The 24182-nt window shown below is 47.3% G+C and overlaps 3 protein-coding genes across 3 annotated transcripts in view; 2 read left to right on the forward strand and 1 right to left on the reverse strand.

The window, feature by feature from the left end:
- Window positions 1–24182, reverse strand: part of LOC123345053 (zinc finger protein 883-like) — a 902586-nt gene that overhangs the window by 181453 nt on the left and 696951 nt on the right. The window lies entirely within an intron of this gene.
- LOC123346796 (histone H2B.2-like) lies at window positions 3697–4131 on the forward strand. Its single transcript, XM_044984255.1, has one exon. It carries the CDS (start codon window positions 3697–3699, stop codon window positions 4129–4131), a length of 435 nt encoding a protein of 144 aa, XP_044840190.1.
- Window positions 16457–17584, forward strand: LOC123345077 (histone H2B.2-like). The gene is made up of 2 exons (XM_044981725.1): window positions 16457–16966; window positions 17039–17584. Coding segments are annotated over exons 1-2 (438 nt in total). The 5' UTR covers window positions 16457–16530; the 3' UTR covers window positions 17041–17584.

Here is a 24182-nt window from a genome sequence, read left to right on the forward strand (position 1 = left end):
AAAATGGTTTTTGCCCCATCAGGCACTGGGATCTCAACCCAGAATTCACAGAGACAGACTAGACTGTGTTCATTGTTCGCAAAAATGTATCTTTGCAAGGAATTCACTCCCTTTTTCCCATCACACAGCTTCGACTGTCTCCAGACCTGCCACAGCATCCCCCTCACAGAGGCTGGCAAAGATTAGGCGGCGAAAGAAAAAGACACGGGACGAGATGTTCGCTGAACTTATGGGGTGCTCCCGAGATGAGGCGGACCAGCAGAGCCAGTGGAGGGAGACCCTCTCTCTGTACCAGCGCTCACACAGCGAACGGGAGGAGAGGTGGCGTGAGGAAGACAAGCAGGCGACTCAAACGCTGCTTGGACTAATGAGGGAGCAAACGGACATGCTCCGGCGCCTTGTGCATGTTCTGCAGGACCTCAGGCAGGAGGACAGAGCCCCCTGCAGTGTATCTGCAACCGCCCTCCCCCGCCACAAAGTCCCATACCCCCCTCACCCAAAATAACCAGAAGGAGGGGCGCCAGAGGCCGTGAAAACTGTCACTGCACCCCAGCAGAGTGCTCAAGTACCCAAAAGCTCTCATACCCTAAATTTTGAGAAGTCCTTTCCTTCCCGCCTCACCCAAGCCCCCATCCCAGTTTCATCCCCTAATTGTCTAGTTGATAATAAAAAATACTTTTCTGTTAATTACTGTTTCCGTCATGTTCTTTTAGAGGAGACTGTGTTTGAAGGGGGGGAAGGGGGTTGGTAATTGGACAGGACAATCACCTTTACCAGGGTACAGACATGGGGGCAGGATCAGCAGCAGGTCACACACACACTGCAGTCAGTAGGCACCCTGGTCGGTATGGGAGGTGGTTTGCAGGTTCTGTGTGGGTGGGGGGGTACGTGACTTTGTAGCGGGGGAGGGGGGTTACAGATCTCATGCAATGGTCCCTGTCCTGGACCACAGAGCCACGCAGTGGAGGAATCTGTATCCGTCCTCCCCCGCCAAAAGGCCACATAGCCCACGCACACAGAGTCCCAAAAAGGAGGGATGGCAGGCTCCGTTGAAACATCCAGTCCGGCACTGCAGACCGCTCTGGGAGCAGGAGCCTGTCATTCCTCGAGTTTACAGGCGGTCTTTACATCACTGCACACCCTACCCAGCACAGTCCGTGTCCCAGTTTCAACCCTGTAACGCAAAGTCATCAATAAAGAAACCTTTGTAAAGTTACAGTGGAACATGTATTTTATTTTTAAACGTGTGTTGGAAGTTGGGGAAGCGGGGTGGGCGGGGTATGTAACTGCAGATGCTAGTCAACAGTAACTTGGTAAAGAAACGGGCAGGTTCAGCTTCTCTGTAAAGAAACTGAACAGTCACAGGTCACACTGCTCACTGCTCGCTGGTACTTGAAGAGCTCCTTGTCGCTGTGCAAGGCGCCTGCACAGAGCTTCACGAGCCAGGGCATTAGCGGGTAGGCTGGGTCCCCGACAATCACTATAGGCATCTGCACATCCCCAAGACTTATTTTGTGGTCCGGGAAGAAACTACCTTCCTGCAGGCGTCTAAACAGACCAGAGTTCCTGAAAACACGCACGTCATGAACTTTGCCTGGCCACCCGACGTTGATGTTGGTAAAATGTCCCCCATGGTCCACCAGTGCTCGCAGCACCATTGAAAAGTAGCCCTATTTCTCAGCAGCTGACTGTGGAAGAGGTGGACGATAAGGTGCGAGGAGTTGACAACAGCCATAACTGCAGCGGGATCCGTGCTCAAAGTGCTGTGGCGCCCGCGCTGTCACTGAGCAGAAAAGTGCACGAACAGATTGCCCGCAGGCGCTTTCAGGGAGGGAGGGAGGGAGGGCGTGATTGACGGTTCAATGATGACAGTTACCCAAAACCACCCTCGATACATTTTTCCCCCCAGCATGCATTGGGGGGAAATCCCAGAATTCCAATGGGCAGCGGGGAGTGCGGGAACTGTGGGATAGCTTCCCACAGTGCACCGCTTCCAAAGTCGACACTGGCCCCGTTACTGTGGACTCACACAGTCGAACTAGTGTATTTAGTGTGGATACACAACTTCGACTTCATAAGGTCGATTCCACAAATTCGAATTAAGTTGATTCGAAATAGTCTTGTAGTGTAGACATACCCCAAGAGTAATAGTTACCAAGAGCTTTGGGTTTTTAGAACCATGGTAACAGAGAGGCCATCATCCTTTTAGTAGTGAGTAAGAGTTATGTACCTTCTCAAGCTCTTCTGGTATTCCCTTCTTGTTATCAACAGCACCTGGCTTTGTTTGAGTTTAGGACGGTTGACTTTCATCCAGGAACTGCAACCCTGGATCTGACCAGAGCTCCATCTAGTCTGGGATCCTCTCCCTGACAGAGGCTAATACAAGAAATTTCAAATACCTACGGTAATTATGGTCTTTCTCGACTAGCCAATGAATCTGGGGTAAGGGTGTTAGGCACCCAACTCTCATTGAAAATCAGTGGGAACCTATGCACCTAACTCCTTTAGGTTCCTTTGAAAATCCCTGCCTGGGAAAACAAGGAAGAATGGAGTTGAGAAACAGCTTCCTGACAGATACTGCAGCCCCAGATATCTCACAGTCTCAACATCTGAGTTTTCTTTGTTTTAGAAATATGCGTAAATGTACGCAGAGAGCAATCAGGTGGGAACATTTTCTTCATCATTCAGACATTTATAGAGTTCTCCTCCTTCTGTGCTCCATTTGTGTACACAGCAAAAAAAGACCCATGGCAGTGAGTCTCAGAGCCTGGGTCAACTGACTTGAGCTCATGCTGCAGGGCTAAAAATAGCAATGTAGATAAACCGACTTGGGTTGGAGGCCAAGATCACAGACCCTCCTTCCTTGCTGGGTTTCGGAGACTGGGCTCCAGCCCAAGCCCGAATGTCTATACTGTTATTTTTAGCCCAAGTCAGCGGATCTGGGCTCTGAGACTTGCTGCTGTGGGCTATTTTTTTTTCTGTTATAGATGTACCAATGGATTCCAAAGCCAGAAGGGACCATTGGGATCATCTAGTGTGACCTCCTGTATAATACAGTCCACAGAACTGCCCCCAAATAATTCACCTTCCCTATGGTTCTGTCACCCTCCCTCACTGTGTCACAGCTCCAGTTTTGACTGTAACACCTTTGTGGCAAGGGAAAAGTCTTTTTGTGTTTCATGTGGCATGCTGGGCCCTCTTTTAGTTAACAGCATATAAGAATGTTCATAAGAATCCTAAAAAGCTGGCACAGTCCCTTAAGGGTTTGTTAAGGCAATTAGAGCCACAGGGAAAAAAATGTAAATGAATGAGTGAATCCATTGAAATAAATAATAAATGCAATGATAACATGATTAATAAACTGATAAGGGGCAGCAGGAGTCCTTTATAATCCCATAAAATCACCGTCATTCCAATTTTCTGACCAAGTGTCAACGAGCAGGTGGGGTATTACAATCCCTTTCGTTTCCAGGAGGGAGGGAATGGCTCACAGTCCCACATTGTGAGGCTCTGGAGTCAGTACACGCACCACCACTATGTGACGAGCCAGGGCATTGTCCCAGCCAGCCAATCACAGGGCTCGGAGGTTACCCCTCATTTGAATGCTGGTAATTATATAAGGGGGCCACTGAGGGGAGGCTCATGGCATTCGCAGATGGTGAGGTGAGGAAGTGAGACGGGGAGCAGAACAGCACAATGGTGGCCACTCAGAGAGGGAAGAAAAGAGGCCAGAGGAAAAGGAAGCCCCAGCGAAGGAAGGCCACATGGAGGAAGCCACAGATAAAGCAGAAGAAGCTGCCACTCAAGGGAGGGAGGAAGGTGAGGCACAAGCCTGCAGTGAGGCAGGTGAGGCGAGGCCAGGGGCTGAAGCGCCCATATGATTTGTATGTGTCTAAGATGCTAAAGCAGCTGCATCAGGACAAGGTGCCCATGTCAGCCAAGGCCAAGGGAGCGATGATTTCCTATGTGAGGAAGGTCTACAACAAGGTGTCCTCAGCAGCAGAGTGCCATAGGAAGAACAGCGGCTCCTGCACCATCGGCTCGAAAGAGCTACAATCTGCTCTGAGGCGGGTGATGCCAAAGAAAGTGGCCAAGCATTTGGCCACTTCCATCAACAGCAATTCTCCATAGGGAAATGCCCCTTCCCCTTCCCCCCATAGGCTGGTATAAGAGAAGAGAATAATACCGGGAGAAGGGAGAGGTACTAACTCCAGCCTGAGAGAGACCTCAAAGCCCATCTGATTAAAAATCTGACAATGCCTTAAAGATGCCCAGCAATCCTGCACTCTGATCCACACAGGGAGACCAACCTTCGATTTTTCCTACAAGAGACTCAGTTACAGAATATACTAAATGGGTGAAAATGAATTTCCATCGCTAATCAGAAGAGGCCACCCTACTGCTGCCTTGAGTGAGTGAGAGACACAGACCTCCATTGAGACTACTACTTCTGGACCAGATTGAGACCTGTTTTCACTGGAAAGCAGAGGCCTTTGTGCTTCAGACTGGATCAGTGACAAAGATTTGGGCAGAAAACACCCTCAAGCTGATGATGAAATGAGCAAGAGACTTTTCATCATAGTAGGTCCTGAACTATAAAGACTCAGAAGAGAGATTTGCCATCATGAGGAAGGAAAGGATTGCACTGGGGATTTTCCTAAGAGGAAAAGTGGTATCTTGTGATTATAATAAAGCAGGATTTTAAGCAGCACTTTTTATTGTAATGTGTATTGGGGAATAATGAGGAGGGTGAGCTGCGCTTCAGAATATAATGTGAAGTATCGTGAGCATAGGCACCAACTCCATGGGTGCTCTGGGGCAGGAGCACACATGGAAAAAAATAGTGGGTGACCAGCACACACTGGTGGGTCCCGCCAATCAGCTCTTCCTCCTCCCTACCACCACCTCCTGCCTGCTGATGATCAGATATTCAGTGGTGGGCAGGAGGTGCTGGGGAGGACGGGAAGAAGTGGGGGCAGGAAGAGGTGGAGTGAGGGTGGGGCACACTCGGGGGAGGGGGCAGAACAGGGTGGGAAGAGGGGGGGCAGGGGTGGGGGCGGGACCTTGGGGAAAGGGTGAAGCGGGGGTCAAGCACCCCCTGGGAGATCAGAAAGTCGGTGCCTGTTATTGTGCGTTCTTACTGTATTGAACAGAGGAGCATTTCATGAATCCCTTTCAGTCACTTTTCCTGATCCGTATCACAGATTGAAAGTAACTATCCAGTCCAGGATGGTAAAAAGGCCACCGCTGGGAACTGAGATAAATAATTTTTTTAATGAGATTTTAAACCATTCAGGGCTAGTCTGCACTACTGTGCTACATTGGTGCTGCTGCATTGCTGTACTGCATCTGGTCAAGATGCATTATGCCAACAGGAGAGCACTTTCCCATTTGCATAATTACTTCACCTCAATGAGAGGTGGAAGCGATGTTGGCAGGAGAGCATCTCCCGCTAACATCGCATGGTGTGGACAGCACTTGAAGTCAATGTTACTTGCATTGCTCGGGGGGTGGCTTTTTCTCACCCCTGAATGACCTAAGTTACATCGACTTAAGCGGTAGTGTAGATAAGCCCTAAGACGAAGAACGGACATACACCCTCTATAGAGGGAACACTCACAACACTCTCCAGTGCCTGAATATGAGTCAACAGTGTGCCCTTGTTGCCAAGAAGGCTAATGGCATTTTGGGTTGTATAAGTAGGGGCATTTCCAGCAGATCAAGGGATGTGATCATTCCCCTCTACTCAGCACTGGTGAGGCCTCATTTGGAGTATTGTGTCCAGTTTTGGGCCCCATACTACAAGAAGGATGTGGATAAATTGGAGAGAGTCCAGCGGAGGGCAACCAAAATGATTAGGGGGCTGGAGCACATGACTTATGAGGAGAGGCTGAGGGAACTGGGATTGTTTAGTGTGCAGAAGAGAAGAATGAGGGGGGATTTGATAACTGCTTTCAACTACCTGAAAGGGGGTTCCAAAGAGGATGGATCTAGACTGTTCTCAGTGGTAGAAGATGACAGAACAAGGAGTAATGGTCTCAAGTTGCAGAGGGGGAGGTTTAGGTTGGATATTAGGAAAAACTTTTTCACTAGGAGGGTGGTGAAGAACTGGAATGGGTTACCTAGGGAGGTAGTGGAATCTCCTTCCTTAGAGGTTTTTAAGGTCAGGCTTGACAAAGCCCTGGCTGGGATGATTTAGTTGGGTTTGGCCCTGCTTTGAGCAGGGGGTTGGATTAGATGACCTCCTGAGGTCCCTTCCAACCCTGAGATTCTATGATTCTATGATTCTATGAATATAAAAACGGCCATACTGGGTCAGACCAAAGGTCCATCTAGCTCAGTATCCTGTCTTCTGCCAGTGGCTAACGCCAGGTGCCCCAGAGGGAATGAACAGACCAGATAATCATCAAGTGATCCATCCCCTGTTGCCCATTCCCAGCTTCTGGCAATCAGAGGCTAGGGACACCATCCCTGACATCCTGGCTCATAGCCATTGATGGACCTAGCCTACATGAATTTATCTAGTTCTTTTTTGAACCCTGTTATAGCCTTGGTCTTCACAACATCTTCTGGCAAAGAGTTCCACAGGGTGACTGTGCATTGTGTGAAGAAATACTTCCTTTTGTTTATTTTAAACCTGTGCCCATTAATTTCATTGGGTAACCCCTAGTTCTTGTGTTATGAGAAAGAGTAAATAACACTTCCTTATTTATTTTCTGCACACCTGTCATGATTTTATAATATTTTATGTATAGTTGTGTCTTCTGAAGGATAGGTGGAGCCACGTGTCATCTGCATATTGCTGGCACTTGAGTCCATATGGTCTGACCAGTTAATCTACTGATTGCATATAGATATTGACTAAGGGTATGTCTACACTACCAGATTAGTTCGATTTAACTTAATTCGAATGTGTGGAATCGACCTTACAAAGTCGAATTTGTGTGTCCACACTAAGGACACTAATTCGACTTTGTGAGTCCACACTAACGGGGCAAGCGTCGACATTGGAAGCGGTGCACTGTGGGAAGCTATCCCGCAGTGCCCGCTGCCCATTTGAATTCTGGGATTTCCCCACAATGCATGCTGGGGGGAAAAATGTGTCGAGGGTGGTCTTGGGTAACTGTCATCATTCAACGTGCTTTCGGACGTCTCAAGGGGAGATGGAGAAGCTTACTGACTCGCTCGGATCTCAGCGAAAACAATATCCCCATTGTTATTGCAGCTTGCTGTGTGCTCCACAATCTCTGTGAGAGCAAGGGGGAGACCTTTATGGCGGGATGGGAGGTTGAGGCAAATCGCCTGGCTGCTGATTACGCTCAGCCAGACAGCCGTGCAATTAGAAGAGCCCAGCGGGAAGCGCTGTGCATCCGGGAGGCTTTGAAAGCTAGGTTCCTCAGGGAGCAGGGTAACCTGTGACTGTTCAGTTTCTTTACAGAGAAGCTGAACCTGCCCCTGCTTCAGTTATTGTTGACTTTCTTCTGCGGTTACATACCCCGTTCACCACGTTTCCCCCCTTCCAACACACGTTTAAAAATAAAGTTAATGGAACATTGTTAATTAACGTTTTCTTTATTAATGAATTCGCGTTAAAGGGTTGAAACAGGGACTCAGACTGTGGTGGGTAGGGTGTGCAGTGATGTTAACACTGCTTCTACACTCGAGGAATGATAGGCTCCTGCTCCAGAGCGGTCTGCAGTGCCGGACTGGTTGTTTCAACGGAGCCTGCCATCCCTCCTTTTCGGGACTCTGTGTGCAGGGGCTACGTGACCTTGTGGCGGGGGAGAACGGTTACAGATTCTCCTGCTGCGTGGCTCTGTGGTCCGGGACAAGAACCGCTGCATAAGTTCTGTAACCGCCCCCCCATGCCACAAAGTCACGTACCCCCCACCCACACAGAACATGGAAAACACCTCCCAGACCGACCAGGGTGCCTACTGACTGCACTGTGTGTGTGACCTGCTGTTGATCCTGCCCCCGTGTCTGTACCCTGGTAAAGGTGACTGTCCTATGCAATTAACAACCCCCTTCCCCCCACCCCATTCACAGACAGTCTTCTGTAGAAAAACTTGACGGAAATAGTAATTAACAGCAAACTACTTTTAATAATCAACTACACAGTTAGGGGATGAAACTGGGATTGGGGCTTCGGTAAGCCAGGAAGGGAAGGACTTCTCAGCATTTAGGGAATGAGAGCCTTCTTGTATTTGTGCACTCTGCAGGGGTGCAGTGACAGTTTTCACGGCCCCTGTCGCCCCTCCTTCTTGTTACTTTGGGTGAGGGGGGTTTGGGACTTTGTGGCGGGGGAGGGCGGTTGCAGATACAGTGCAGGGGGGCTCTGTCCTCCTGCCTGCGGTCCTGCAGAACATCCACAAGGCGCCGGAGCGTGTCAAATTTTCCCTGGGCATTTCCTGTGTGGCTGATCAGAACATTCAAGCTCGGACTGCTGTCCAGAGCGTCAACAGAGTGGTGCACTGTGGGATAGCTCCCAGAGCTACTAAGGTCGATTTCCGTCCACACATAGCCTAATTCGACATAGCCATGTCGAATTTAGCGCTACTCCCCTCGTCGGGGAGGAGTACAGAATTTGAACTAAAGAGCCCTCTAGGTCGAACTAATTAGCTTCCTGCTGTGGACGGGTGCACGGTTAAGTCGAATTAACGCTGCTAAATTCGACATAAACTCCTAGTGTAGACCAGGCCTAAGACTGGAAAACTGATCTTGTGGGAGTCCACAAGTGAGGGATCTAGTTTCCAATAACTACTCATTGGATGCATCCATCCAGGAAGGACATACGCCATTTTAGCTCATTCTGCCATAGCCCTGCCCCCTCTCTGCTGTGGGACAGCAGTGGTCCCAGCAGCCACCATCCACATGGTTAACAGTGGCGAGTGCTGCAGAGAGGTCCAGGAAGAGGAGAATGTGCCCTCTATCCACTGACAGCAAAACATCATCATCCATCAGTGCCATGAAAGTTGTCCAGTGTTCAAGGTAAGTTTTGAGCAACCATCTGCAAGATGAACAGCTGCCCAGCATGGTTAGTAGAAGCCAGCATTCGGATGGTTATTACTGATGGGAAATGATAATATCTCCCTTTCTAAGAGCAATTTTTCTGACACTACTATCTCTCCAACTTTGCTACCAAATGCAGTGCTCCCCACCATCTGTAGTCTTACTGAGTTCTACGGAGAACTCATGGTTATAAGTACTTCCCTTGGCTGTAAGTGTTTGAAGAACAGGGTTCTAAGAGAATCAGACATAATTCAAACAGACACAAGCATTTCAGTATGTTATAATGGAGATTCTTCATCACATTTTAAGCTATTTTTTCATGAAGGTTCAGAAAGTGACTTGTCTTTATTTTAGAGATGGAGATTTTCTGAGATTAGCACTTGTTCTATGTTTATATGTGTTTAGGGAGAGCTAAAAGGGAATATTTTATGTCACAAATAAATAGATTTGCAAGGCCTAAAATGCAGCACAGTTCCTCAGGGCTTTGTTAAGGCCATGGATGCCAAAAAATAAAATAAAATAACATATGTGTCAAATTCTTCCCTTAGTTATTCTGGATTTAAACCTCCAATAACTCCAAAGATTTCAGCTAAATTACTCTGAATTGACACTAAAGTAAGAGAGAATACCTTATCCCATCAAAAACAATGATGTTATTGTTAATAATAATGAATAACATTTAAACAAATATTTATTGCAAAAAATACTACTAAGTAATTGATAACATAATAAAAATACTAATAAAGTAATGCAATATAGTAAAATAAAATAAAACAGCATTATTAACACTTGTAATGCAATGCTAAACTGTAGTATATGTTCAGCCATTAGGTGGAATGGTGTGTAAAATACCTTATTTAAACTAACCTCAGCCATACCTAGCAGAGCATTAAAGGATGTGTAACTTTAGCGCCCTCATGGCCAAGATGGAGTCTGCTCTGCAGGCAGCTCTGGCCAAGAGAAGGCGCGCACAGGAATGCAGCAGGAAAAATCCCTTCCACCCCAGGGGCACGTGTTCCAAACCCCACAGAGTGAACACACCCACCCACAGGAAAAGTACAATGGATATAAGAAAGGGAAATATTTATTTACAGAGGGATGAGAGGAAAAAACAATGGAAAATATAGGGGGAGCAGTAAAACAGGGCTGCATTCAAACCAAGGCCCCACAGGCCCAGTGGTAGCACAGTTGGAAAGGGCAGACAATGAGCAATGTGTCTGCACACAGAGTTCAGGAGTCCTGATCAAAGTTCCAGTCCAGTGGTGAGTCTTGGGTGCTCCTGGTCCTCTTCGGTGCCAGTGAACTTTCCCCCAACAAACCCCTCCGGTGCCCTCTTCTGCCACTCTCTGCAAAGCCACACAGAGCGACCACCTCCCCACTTAACTATCTAGCAACCTCCCTCCTTGTTTCCAATGCAGAGTGACAAGCCACAGTACTCACAGCCCCATGCAGCTCTGGGCAGCCGTGATACTGGGTCCAGATCTGGTCTGTCCTTCTGGGGCGATTTCCCCCTGGCACAGTGCTCCCCCTGGCTCCTGTCCTGGGGTGTCCTCGATCGGCCGCCCTGTCCTTCCCAGGCTTCAGGCAGGTTCTCTCCTGTTTCCTTTGCGAGGGCTTGCATGCTGCTGCCTCTCTCTCTCTCCCAGCTCCAGAGCCAGCCCCTGGAGTTTCCTTCCTTTTTTCTCACTCTCCCCTTCCCCCCTAGGAAAAAGATTTAAAGGGGCCATGCTCTCTAAACCCCAAAGGGGTTACAGATATTATACACATCTGGTGTGTATAAGCAACTTCTGAAGCCAGTCCATATCTGGTACTGAAGAACATGCCTTGGTGTCAGAAGTAGACTAAGAACAGAAACAGAAGGAAAACAGGAACAATGGTTAAAGACAGAAGATTGTAGGATCTCATCAACATGCCACTCTTCAATGCTCCAGATAATTTCAGCTTTGACAAACCTTCACAATGGACAGACTGGAAACACTATTTTCCAAGATTTGGCATTGCTATCAAACTGCACAAAGAAACTGGAGATATACAGGTGTTACAAGAACAAATGGATATTCACTGGACACTAGGAAGTTTAGACTTGAAATTAGATGAAGGTTTCTAACCATCAGAGGAGTGAAGTTCTGGAACAGCCTTCCAAGGGGAGTAGTGGGGGCAAAAGACATATCTGGCTTCAAGACTAAGCTTGATAAGTTTATGGAGGGGATGGTATGATGGGATAGCCTAATTTTGGCAATTAATTGATCTTTGATTATTAGCAGGTAAATAGGCCCAATGGTCTATGATGGGATGTTAGATGGGGTGGGATCTGAGTTACTACAGAGAATTCTTTCCTGGGTGCTGGCTGGTGAGTCTTGCCCACATGCTCAGGGTTTAACTGATCGCCATATTTGGGATCGGGAAGGAATTTTCCTCCAGGGAAGATTGGCAGAGGCCCTGGAGGTTTTTCGCCTTCCTCTGCAGTGTGGGGCATGGGTCACTTGCTGGAGGATTCTCTGCAGCTTGAGGTCTTCAAACCACAAAAACCAGGGGGAAATGTTGAATGTTTTATAAGAACTCAGCATGCATTGGCTGAAAACTGTGATTTTGAAACTGCAAAACATGAAAATATCAGAGCCAGTATGGTTATTGGGTTAACTGATGATAGCCTTTCACAGCAGCTACAGCTAAAGAGAGATGTAACCCTACCCAGAGCTATACAGATAGCGAAGCAGTCAGAATTAGTCAAACAATAGAACAAAAGGCAGGAGCAACTTGAAAAACCAGAAACTAGAAGCTATAAACAGACACTTGATTGTAAAAAGTAATTATCATAAAACCCCTTAGGCAAGGAGAGAGAGCTTCCAGGCTAAGAGGGACAAATTCCAGCCGACATGCACAAGGTGTAGGAAAATCATATCACGAGAGATGATGCATATCCAGCCAGAAGCACATGGTGTAATAAATGCAAAAAAAATGGACAATATGCAGCTGTTTGCCAAACCAATGTTGTCAGGGAGTTGACTCATATTACAGACAATCAAGAGCCATTGTTTCTGGGATCTATCAATGGTGATGACATAGAGCCTGTCCACGAGTGAAACTGAATATTCATGGAAAGACTACTGACTGTAAAATTGTCTCAGAAGCTGATGTTACAGTCATCTCAGAAGGGACTTACTATCACTTTCAACCCCTCCCAGAACAGAAGTCACCTGACACAGCTCTGACTAGCCTTGGAACTATTCTGAATAGTGTAACCCTTCTGCCCATCAGAGTTGGCAGCAACAAGGGCTGGGTTCAGTATCTAAGGGTTCCATTTCAATAACATAATGCAAAACCGTCTCGAGCTCCCATCCAGTGACCTGGGACAATTACATACCACCCCCCAGGGCTCCCCTAAGAGGCAATGCGTCCCCTCTCGCAAGCACAGAATCTGAGTGTAGCAAAAGCCTTTTAATAAAGGAGGGAAACAATGTGGCATTATGTTACGGAAACACCACAAACAGGATTCATAACATAAACCATGAGCAAAAGACCCACCCCCAAGCAAGTTTGACAATGTTCTTTTCCCCTCAGAGTCTTAAGTCCTGCAACCCAACAATCACCTCACTCACAGTTTCTGTCCTTGGTCAGTGCAGCCTCCAGAGTTCAGAACTTCATCTGCAGAGTTTAACTCCCAGCCTGGGTGGAAGTGGGTGGAGGTACGGGGGCATCTTACGTTCTCCACTGCTCGGGTCAACAGCTGATTACCACACCTCTCCATGGGATTCTGCTGCAGTCTTCACCGCCAGCTGCACCTCTCCACCAGCCATCCTGCTAGCCACTCCTCTCCACTAGCCACTCACCAATATGTTTTCAGCCTCACCCCAGCAATTATAGTTTTTAATAACTTCAGCTGTTTATTGATTTTAGCTGTTAGTAGGGGAGCCTCAGTGCTGATGCACTCAGAACCACTAGTCCAAAGTAGGTCTAATGTTTAGACCTAGAGATCAGTGATTTCAGCTCTGCCACATATAACAAGATTCCTAAGGGAGTCAAAATTAGTTCTATTACTACATTGTGGAGCAAGGCAGAATCAAAACAGTGTTTAAGACTCTCAGAGGGGACCCTACCCTGCCAGGTACACATATATATCCCCAACCTCTCTTAGTTCACTAGGCTTTGGAACCCATGTCCCTTGCCTAGCGAGTGCTACTCAGTTGAGGGCGAGTCCCTCCATCATAAAATGCAAAGTACAGTTTTACTGTCCTCTATTCACATAACCAGGATAGCAACACTTTATTATTCCTGCCCCAATAACAGAGACTGGGGATCCCACAGCAGCCAAAGTGACCATTTGGACAAGCAGTCCCATTATGCTAGGTGAGGTAGGTGTGCCCATGCAAACAAGATCAGCCCCTGAAGTACTTTTCCACAGCTCACTACTAGATGTCAGGGTAGAGCTCATACTGACTCTGCTTACATCAGCATGGGCCAGTTCACCGCAGAAACAACCTAAAAAGACAAAGGCTATGCATTCAGAGCAGTCAAAGGAACACAGACCAACAACTTCAGCTGCAGCGTGGCAGCTGTGATGGGCCCAGTGGGAAAGGTGGAAGAACATGATGGAGGATTTGATGATACTGGACTTTTGAAAGGAGATTCAGTACAAATCAACTTAGGAGGAGATTTATACTGAACTCTTACATGACTTACGAGGAGAGGCTGAGGGAACTGGGGTTATTTGGTCTGCAGAAGAGAAGCGTGAGGGGGGATTTAATAGCTGCTTTCAAACTACCTGAAAGGGGGTTCCAAAGAAGATGGAGCTAGGCTGTTCTCAGAGGTGGTAGATGGCAGAACAAGAAGCAATGGTCTCAAGTTGCAGTGGGGAAGGTCTAGGTTGGCTATTAGGAAACACTATTTCACTAGGAGGGTGATGAAGCACTGGAATGGGTTGCCTAGGGAGGTGGTGGAATCTCCATCCTTAGAGGTTTTTAAGGTCAGGCTTGACAAAGCCCTGGCTGGGATGATTTAGTTGGGAATTGGTCCTGCTTTGAGCAGGGGGTTGGACTAGATTACCTCCTGAGGTCTCTTCCAACCCTGCGATTCTATGATTCTAGGATTCTAAGAGACAATGCTGAACCATACAGTGTACAAACACCTTTACAGATTTATGTGAAATCAGAAGACATCATTACCTGGTTGTAGTGGACTATTTTGCCTGGTATATAGAAATAATGAACTTGAAAGACATAACATGAAACTGAAATGCACTTTTGCTCACTTCAATATTCCAGAACAACTAGTGACAGACAGTGGACCACAATTCACTGGAGCAGAATTTAAGTCATTCTGAATGAAATATGATTTTGATTACTACTACTTCTACACATTACCCACAGGTGACTAGAGAGGCTGAGAGAGCTGTACAGACATCCAAGAAAATCCTACAGCAGGAAGATCCATTCCTTGCTCTTCTGAGTTACAGATCAACATCAAATAGTGGTCGCAGACTATAGTTCAACAGAACTCTTGATGGGAAGAAAACTCAGAACTACTGTTCCAACTTTGGAAAATAACCTGTCTTCAAATTGGCCAGACATGAAAAGAGCAGCCAAAATGGAGAAAGAGGTTAAAAGAGCTTATGAACACTTTTACAATAGATGCCACTCAGTTAGAGAACTGCTGAGTCTAGAACCTGGTCACCATGTTCACGACAATTTGGATGGGGAAAAAGGATGGACAACTCCAGCTGTCATAAAGAAAAAGAATTAATCACCCAGATCATATCATCGAATCATAGAATATTAGGGTTGGAAGAGACCTCAGGAGATCATCTAGTCCAATCCCCTCCAGATGTGGCCTCACCAGTGCAGAATAATCACTTCCTTCGATCTGCTGGCAATGCTCCTACTAATATAGCCCAATATGCCATTGGCCTCCTTGGCAACAAGGGCACACTGCTGACTCATATCCAGCTTCTCATCCACTGTAATCCCCAGGTCCTTTTCTGCAGAACTGCTGCTTAGCTAGTCGGTCCCCAGCTTGTAGCGGTGCATGGGATTCTTCCTTCCTAAGGGCAGGACTCTGCACTTGTCCTTGTTGAACCTCATCAGATTTCTTTTGGCCCAATTCTCCAATTTGTCTAGGTCACTCTGGACCCTATCCCTACCCTCCAGTGTATCTACCTCTCCCCCCCAGTTTAGTGTCATCTGCGAACTTGTTGAGGGTGCAATCTATCCCATCATCCAGATCATTAATGAAGATATTGAACAAAACCAGCCCCAGGACCGACCCCGGGACACTCCGCTTGATACTGGCTGCCAACTAGACATAGACCCATTGATCACTACCCGTTGAGCCCGACAATCTAGCCAGCTTTCTATCTTCCTTATAGTCTATCCACCTTATATGTGATCAAGGCCTACAGCGGAGAGTTCAATAGAAACCATCAACCTGTACTGTGTGTCCCACTGAAAGAACAATCAACAGAGCAAATGCTACAGATGGTAGATGCAGAACAAGAAGATGACTCAAGGATTCCAAACAGAGCACTGCCAGCTGCTGCAACTAATGGGCAACCAGATGACCAGATGTTTGGTTCAGGTAATGAGAAAACCAGTACAAGCCAAAGACACTTAACAGACTGATCTGTACTGAACTTCAAAGACAGTGTGATAGTGTAAATACTGTAAATGGTAGGAATGTAGAACTTAAGGGGGCGAGAGATGTAATGGAATACTAAACTCTGTTGTACTGGTCAGTCACTGGGAGGCTCTGTGTGTATCATACATTACTTAAGCCAGTGGTTCTCAACCAGGGATAGGTGTACCCTGGGGGTACTCAGAGGTCTTACAGGGGGTACATCAACTCATCTAAATATTTGCCTAGTTTTTCAACAGGCTACATAAAAAGCACTAGTGAAGTCAATACAAATGAACATTTCATACAGACGATGACTTGTTTATACCACTGTATATACTATACATTGAAATGTAAGTATAATATTTGTATTCCAATTGATTTTTTTTTAAATGATATGGTAAAAAAGAGAAAGGAAGCAATTTTTAAGTAATAACGTGCGGTGACACTTTTGTGTTTCTATGTCTGATTTTGTAAGCAAGTACTTTTTAAGTGAGGTGAAACTTGGGTACACACAAGACAAATCAGACTCCTGAAAGGGATACAGTAGTCTGGAAAGGTTGAGAGCACTGACTTAAGCTAACCTCAGCCACACCTGACAGAGCATTAAAGGATCTGATGATGAACATATCTGGTGTATATAAACAAGCTCTGTAGCCAGCCTATATCTGGTACAGGAGCATGACATCCCTCATTTACATAAGGGACCGAATAGGTCATAGTCACACACACTATCACAATGGGGCCCATGCTGCACTGGTCACAATGCAGTTGCCTGGAGTGGCAGCCCAGGTACCCAATCAGCTGGCACAGTAGGAACTCCTCATTTGCATGCCAGCTCCTTTGACTGATCAGATCTGGGAGGAGGCCAGTGGCATTTGCAGGTGGAGAAGAGCTGAGCTGAGTGGAGCCATGGCAGCTGCCCAGGGAGGGAAGAGGAGACAGCCTTTGAGGACACAGAAGGCCCAGCAAGATGAGCCACGGGCCGCCCCCAAGCAGGGGAAGCACCAGCCCCAGGCGGGGCATCAGATGAGGCAGAAGCCAGTGGCGAAGCAGCTGAAGAGCTGCCAGGGGAAGAAGGGCCTGGGGAAGAACGGTGTCCCTGCCCGTTATGCCTCCCGGATGCTGCAGCAGATGAGGAAGGTGCGCATGTCGGCCAAGGCCAAGGGGCTGATGAAATCCTTCATGGCCGATCTCTACAGCCAGGTATCCACCGAGGCCGAGCACCTGAGGAAGCAGAAACAGCTCCCCGCCTTGGGCTCCTCAGAGGTGCAAGCTGCCCTGCAGCAGGTGATGCCGAGGGAAGTGGCCAAGCACTCAGCCACCCCCGTCTGCAACGAGTCCGCATAGAGAAACGTCCCTCCCTTCTCCCTGGGGCAAGCCTGGCTGGGGGGAGAGAAAGAACAAGAAGGGAGAAGGGAGAGAAACAAACACCAGCCTGAGAGACACCAACACTTGCCTGATTAGAAAGAGGACATTGCTTAAAAGATGATGAGAGAATTTTCCTTAGGTGCCAACCTCACAGTATTTTATGCAAGAGACTGAGCTATAGGAGAGACTGCATCACTGAGAGACACTTTCCATTGCTGCAAACTAGAAATAACTGAGAAACTCTTCTTCGTGAAACAGAACTTTGTCAGATCTCCACACTGAGTGAAAGACAGTCCAAGATGCAACCCTTGTGCTGAATCCGGAAGAGCCGAACAAGTTCATTGTCAAAAAGAACCTAACAACTCTGTATTGGACCAATGAAAGAGACTGCTCTTGCTTGGGAAAAAGAGATCTCCATACCAAGGACTGAATGAGCCAGAGACTCCATCATGGTGAAACAGAAAGAAAAGACAAAATATAGAGATTTGTCCTCACTCGAAATGAGAGGATGTTATGTGATGTGCATTATCCTAAAGCAAATAAAACCATCAACTTGCCATTGTAATAAACCAGGATTTTTAACAGCAGTTTTTGGTCTCACGTATTTCCTTTGTCTTAAAGACTGATGCTGGGGTGGATTGTACTTGAGAATTTAACCTAAAACTTCATTAAAATTGTAACTTTCTGCTGTGCTGAATAAAAAGAGGAGGAGGGTTTTATGTAACTTCTTTGGTCATGTTTGCTTATTGCAAATAGCCACCCAAAGATGGTAATAATGGCCACTTAAGGCTGCCTTTGGGGGATTGGGGAGCAGTAAAGGTTCTAATAAGATCCCAAGTTTGAGAGCCACTCAGATCACGTGCTGCCATAGACCTCCATAGAAAGAGAAGTCACAGTCCTCTCCAGTTCCTTCAGATTTATTCCTCTTCCCACCTGCATTACCTTGGCCTTGGCTTGACTGAGCTAAAGATAGGCAGGACCTCTGATGAGACACTTCTCTGCTAGCTACTGAGGCTATATTTTCACTGCCAAAACAACTGTGTTTTTTCAGCGAAATAGGTACATTGGGTTAGGTATCTCTCTGTAGATTCAAAGTGGAGATAAAGCACGGGTAGTTTTTACCTCAGAGTAGCTAGTCGAGATCAATATTAGATTCCCTATCCTTTTAGCTCAATTAGCTACATTGAGATAAAAACTACAGTACTTTGTCTCCACTGGGATTTGTACAGGAAGATCACTAATTTGAGTTAGCTACGTCACTGTACAAATGAAACCCTATTTTAGCAGTGAAACTATAACCTGAGAGAGCAAGGAGAAGGCAGAATTTGGGTTTGACAAAAAGACAAAGTAAACTTGAGTATCATCAACATACTGAGAGTTTTTCTCACCAAAATCATCTCAGAACTGCTGCTCCCCACCACCAGTACCAATCATCTTCACATATACATTAAAACTAAATGGGTTTCACGATTAACTCATGGACAGGATAGGTTAACTACAACCCCATGGGACCATCCAGAAAATAAAGAATGTAGCCATGGGAAAAACAATTCCATTTTATTCTGCCAAGACCCATAGATGAGCCACAGCACCTCATGTTCAATCCTATCAGAGGCTGATGAAAGATCAAATGAAGTGTCACATGGACAGCTGGCCTGTGTGCTTCCCCAGAAGGAGACGATGAACTAAAGAGCTCTGTGCAGGTCTTAGGCCATTCCTCAGTGTAAATCCAGACCTGTCAGGATCTCAAAAATTGGAAGAATCTGGGTGCGGCTGAAGTTAGCTGACTGTAACCTTCCAAAATGGAAGGTTTGAGACAGGATGAAAACAGAGCAGAATGTGAATGGGTTGGTGTGGCACCATCAGCAACAGCCTAAGATGACTGTTAGGCAAGCTGCCCTCACAGGGGACTTATCCATATTTCACCAGTAGTAACTCCAGCACTGGTTTTCACTAGCCATGAAAGGTGGTCATTCATAAGAACATAGGAATGGCCATACTGGGTCAGACCAAAGGTCCATCCAGGGCCGGTGCAAGGAAGTTTTGTGCCCTAGGCAAAACTTCCACCTTGCGCCACCCCCGCAGCTAGCCCCGCCCCCCGCGGCAGCTAACCCAGCCCCCCACCTGGGGAGCCCGCCACCCCCCCGCCTGGGGAGCCCCCCCAGCAGCTACCCCCCCTGCGCGGCAGCTAACCCCACCTGGGGAGACCCCCCCCTGCGTGGCAGCTAACCCCGGCCGGGGAGCTGTATATATATTTGGATTATTTACAGGCATTCTTTTGGAAAAGGGCCCATTTTTCCTTCAGAATGGCTGCAAAGAAACCAAGAATTTTCTCTCTTTAACATGGTCCTTTTTAACATTTTCACAAAGTTTAACTGCTTAATTCTCTCCAGCCTCTGTAGAGTTAACTTTTCACTCTCTTTTCTTAAATCACTTATCTCCAAAAATTACATCTTTATCACCTCAGATTTCACCATTTTAAGTATTGTTCCAGAGGTTCATGCATGCACTTACTGCTTTTCTTACTCCTGACACTATGCCCTTAGGGCTTCCAACCAGTTTTTCAGTTTCTTTATCTGTTGCTTGCCTGCTTGTCTGGGCCTGATCCTGCTTTTTTTTCAAATGAACCGTTTGTGAGTGATATTGTGGTCACTTCACAATTTTGAAAGAAATGTTTAAGGAAAGGGACCAGGAAGGGTGGGGGCTAGTTGAGGAGCCCCACCCCCCTCCTTGCAGAATTGGTAGTGGAACACTAAAGAATCAGTTTTTGAGGCAGACAACAAAGGGGAACAGAACAAGGAGCTTTTTGTCCTTTTTACAATGAGACGGGAGTATGAAGGGGGTTGGATCGATCCGGGGTGGTTTTTTTGAGAATGGGGTAAGGGGAGCGCTTGGTCTGGTGGTGGGAGAGGAGACTTTTAATAAAGCTTTTAACTTATTATTTGAATATTTGAGAGAGGTGAGTTTTGATTTTGTCCACCTACGATTTGCCTCTTCCCACCACTGCATGAAACAATTAACCTCTCCTTTAGCCAATTTAGTTTTAGGTTGGCCGAGTTTGTCCTTTAAGACGTTCACTCGGTCTTTGTTCCAAGATTTTAACAGTGGCCACTGAGTTTTGGGATCCCCCTGAATTCATAGCATCATAGAATCTCAGGGTTGGAAGGAACCTCAGGAGGTCATCTAGTCCAACCCCCTGCTCAAAGCAGGACCAAACCCAACTAAATCATCCCAGCCAGGGCTTTGTCAAGCCTGACCTTAAAAACGTCTAAGGAAGGAGATTCCACCACCTCCCTAGGTAACCCATTCCAGTGCTTCACCATCCTCCTAGTGAAAAAGTTTTTCCTAATGTCCAACCTAAACCTCCCCCTCTGCAACTTGAGACCATTACTCCTTGTTCTGTCATCTTCTACCACTGAGAACAGTCTAGTTAGCCTAGACCATTTTTCCAGAAATTTACAGGAATCTGTACCCTTTTTATAGGAGTCCGAACCCATCCTAAAATACATAAAATGAGCAGGCGTTTGTTTAGGGAACTGTCTCGACTTAGACGTCTGGTTACCCATACAGGAGGACTTCACACACCAATCGCACAAGAAGGAAATTCGGGTTCGTCAGAGCAATGCCCAGTGCAACACACAAAAGTAGCCCACAGGCTACTGCCTCAATCACCCTTGCTTTCACACCAAGGGTTTTACCCAAAGTGCGGTGCGGCTGCGATTGTGCAGATTCCACTCACTCAGTCCGCGGGGACAGGAACTCCTTGGTTGGCCGATCCCTGGACGGAGACGGCACCCAGACTCAAACACTCCACAGGGAGGATGGATAGACAGAGACAGGACAGTCCTCAGTCCAGACAAAACACAGAAATAATTACCTGACCAGATTCCTGATGTCAGATCCCTGGATCCCTACCAGAACAGAGTGGGAACCAACAGGTTCGATGGCGTAGACTTCACTGTGGTCGTGCGCCTTTCCATTCTGGTGGAGGACCGCTCAGGCCAAATGTCCAGGTGCTGGCTGCCACAGTCATCCTACAAAAACGGTCAGGAATCACACAGCCCCAGTGAAGATGGTTGCCATCTCGGTGGGACCTCCAAATTGTCAAAGTTAGACTCAGGACTCATAGTTTATCAGACCACTCTGTTTTATTAGCACAGCGCTCTGCTAATAACACCCAGCACCAGGCAAGACACAAACTATCTTATTTATACAGATAAAAGGGCGAGAACTTAACAAGATAACAAAGGAAGCAGAATCTGGTAAGTTTACCTGGGCTAGGCATGCATATCTTATTTCCTTACTAACTATTACTGATCTTCTGTTAATGTTTCACCATTAGCACCATTGTTTATGCCTAATGTTTCTTTTCCTGGCACCTGTATTTCAACATTTCTTATTTCTGCTTAAAGGTACATACAACATTTCTTTAATCCATTCTTATTTTTACAATATAATTCATTCTACTTTCACACCCCCCATCCCGTCCTGATTTTTCACACTTGCTGTCTGGTCACCCTAGGGTGTGCACATGTGTGGGTCCCAGCTGCTCCCTGCCCCCCTCATTGAAGCAGGTGTGCAGGGTTACTGCCCTGGGAACTGCAGGGCACCAGTGGACATGGGGCTGGCTGGAGGCAGCGCAAGGGCTGACTGGAGGTAGAATCTGGCTGCAGGCAGGGCAAGGGGTGTGGGGCTGGCTGGAGACAGGGGGATATGGGGTGGGGTGGGCTGGCTGGCTTCAGGCAGGGCTGTAGGAGGGTGAGGCATGGGTTGGCAGGGCTGGAGACAGAGAAGTGTGGGACTGGCTGGCTGGAGACAGGGCAGAGGGGTGCGGGCTGGTGCGGGAAGGGCAGGGGGTGCAGCAGGGGCTGGCTGCGGGCAGAGGGTGTGGAGCTGGCTGGAGACAGGGCAAAGGGTGTGCAGCTAGCTGGAGACGGGGCTGGTGTGGGCAGGGCAGGGGGTGCAGGGCTGGTGCAGGAAGGGCAGGGGGTACGGGAGGGGCTGGCTGGAGATGGGCTGGCTGTGGGCAGGTGCGGGACTGGCTGCAGACAGGGGCTGGCTGCAGACAGGGCAGGGGGTGCAGGGCTGGTGCAGGCAGGGGGTACAGCAGGGGCTGGCTGTGGTCAGGGGGTGAGGGTACAGGGGGTACAGCCTATCCTGTACGGTAAGTGCCTCCTTCTCCTCCCTCCCCCACTGGGGTAGCAGCAGCAGCCCGGGGCTTGGGGGCTATTTAAAGGGCCCGGGGCTCCCCTGCTTCCACTGCCCTGGCCCTTTAAATAGCTGTGGGAGCCCTGGGGAAGTGGTGGGGCTCCAGCAGCTATTTAAAGGGCCGGAGCGGTAGAAGCAAGGGGAGCCCTGGACTTTTTAAATAGCCCCCAGAGCCTCACAGCCCTACCCCAGGGCTCCAGCAGTGGGGCTCTGGTGGCAATTTAAAGGGCCTGAGGCTCCAGTCCCAGCTGGGAGCCCCAAGCCCTTTAAATTGCCCCCTGGGGAAGCCGGGCTACCCCAGTACTGTGCACCAGCGGGACTTGGGCTCGGGGCCCTGCTAGGCACAGGGCCTGATTCAGGGGAATTGGTTGAATTGGCCTAAAGCTGGCCCTGAGTGCCACTGAAAATCAGCTCACGTGCCGCCTTCGGGCACTCTCTCACTGTGACAATCTGAGGCCTTGTTTTTAAGGTAAAGCCTTTGGCTAAGCAGTGGGAGCAGCCATAAACTGTGAAGCATATGGTCACATCCTCACATTCCAAACTAGCCATATTGAAATAAGGCAATCTGGAACTGTTAGAAAGGTGATCTGCTCTATCACCTCCAGAGAAAGGGAAGAGCCCAGAAGATGTAAAAGGAAATTTAGTTTGATAGTTTTCTGTTTGGTAAGAACTCACTTATCAATAGACACAGCTGGGAAACCCTTATGTCTTTATAGATGTAATTGTGAAATCCTCACTTCTGTATTGTTTTGTCATTATAGTTCCCACTTTGCTATTGTTTATTTGCCTGGTCTCTGTCTGGTTCTGTGATTGTTTCTGACTGCTGTATAATTAGTTTTGCTGGGTGTAAACTAATTAAGGTGGTGCGATATAATTGGTTAGCTAATCATGTTGCAATATGTTAGGATTATTTAGGTAAATTTCAGCAGAATGATTGATTAAGGGATAGCTAAGAATATTATTATATAAATTAGGAGCAAACAGGAAGTAAGTTGGAATTCAGAAATAAGGAAAAAGGAACTTGGATTTAAGCTTGCTGGAAGTTCACCCCAACACACATCGAATTGTTTGCACCTTCAGACTTCGGGTATTGTTGCTCTCTGTTCATGTGAGAAGGACCAAGGAAGTGGGAGAGTGAAGGAATAAGCTCTCTAACATAGACCTCTATAATAACTCCCCTATTTATGTTTCAGACTGCTGAAGAAAGCTTACCCTGAACATATGAAACATCCATCTGTGGGAAGGAAGCTGAACGAAAAAAACCCACGCTCTGACTCTGCAGAATGGACGGAATGCTGCCCCATAGCATATGATGCCCCAGGCATGTGCTTGCTCCACTGGTGCCTGGAGCCGGCCCTGTATGTGAGTAATTGTTGGTGCCTGCCACACTCTTCTGAAAACATGAATGTGCTACTGGCCACAAAAAGGTTGGGGACCACTGCCCTACAGAATGATGAGCCTGCCACACCCTTGGCTAACAGACATGCATTTTTTTCACTCATGCATTTAGTTCCAGATGTCCCAGGTTTGATTCATGCTGCTGATGCTTAGGTGTGGGTCAGCATTATGCTTGCTTCAGCTCTTATTACCCATGACTTCAATGGAGAGCTGGTTCAGGCCAAAATGTGCTGAGTGTTTTGATGATGTATAGTATATTATAGGCTCCTGGATCCCATTGTGTACCTGGCCCTTCTGCTTTCACTCTCTGTGCGGATCAAGCCTTTTACCCCATGGACTGGAAGTTTCTCTTTATACATAGATTCCTTCATTTATTAAGGGCTCATTTTTTCAGAGATTTTTTACTAATTGTAGAGCTTCCAGCTAAGATCAGTCCTACTGAAGTTCAGAGACAGTGCTCATTGAAGGAAGTGCTACAGTAAATGTTTGAAGAAATGGGCACTAATAGAGCTTGATGCAGTTAAAATTGACACATTTCCAAAAAAACAATGAAACCAAAACCCCCCAAAACCTGCTGCTCTTCTCTT

Source organism: Mauremys mutica, chromosome 12 (assembly GCF_020497125.1).
Source record: "Mauremys mutica isolate MM-2020 ecotype Southern chromosome 12, ASM2049712v1, whole genome shotgun sequence".
NCBI classification, from domain to species: Eukaryota; Metazoa; Chordata; order Testudines; family Geoemydidae; genus Mauremys; species Mauremys mutica.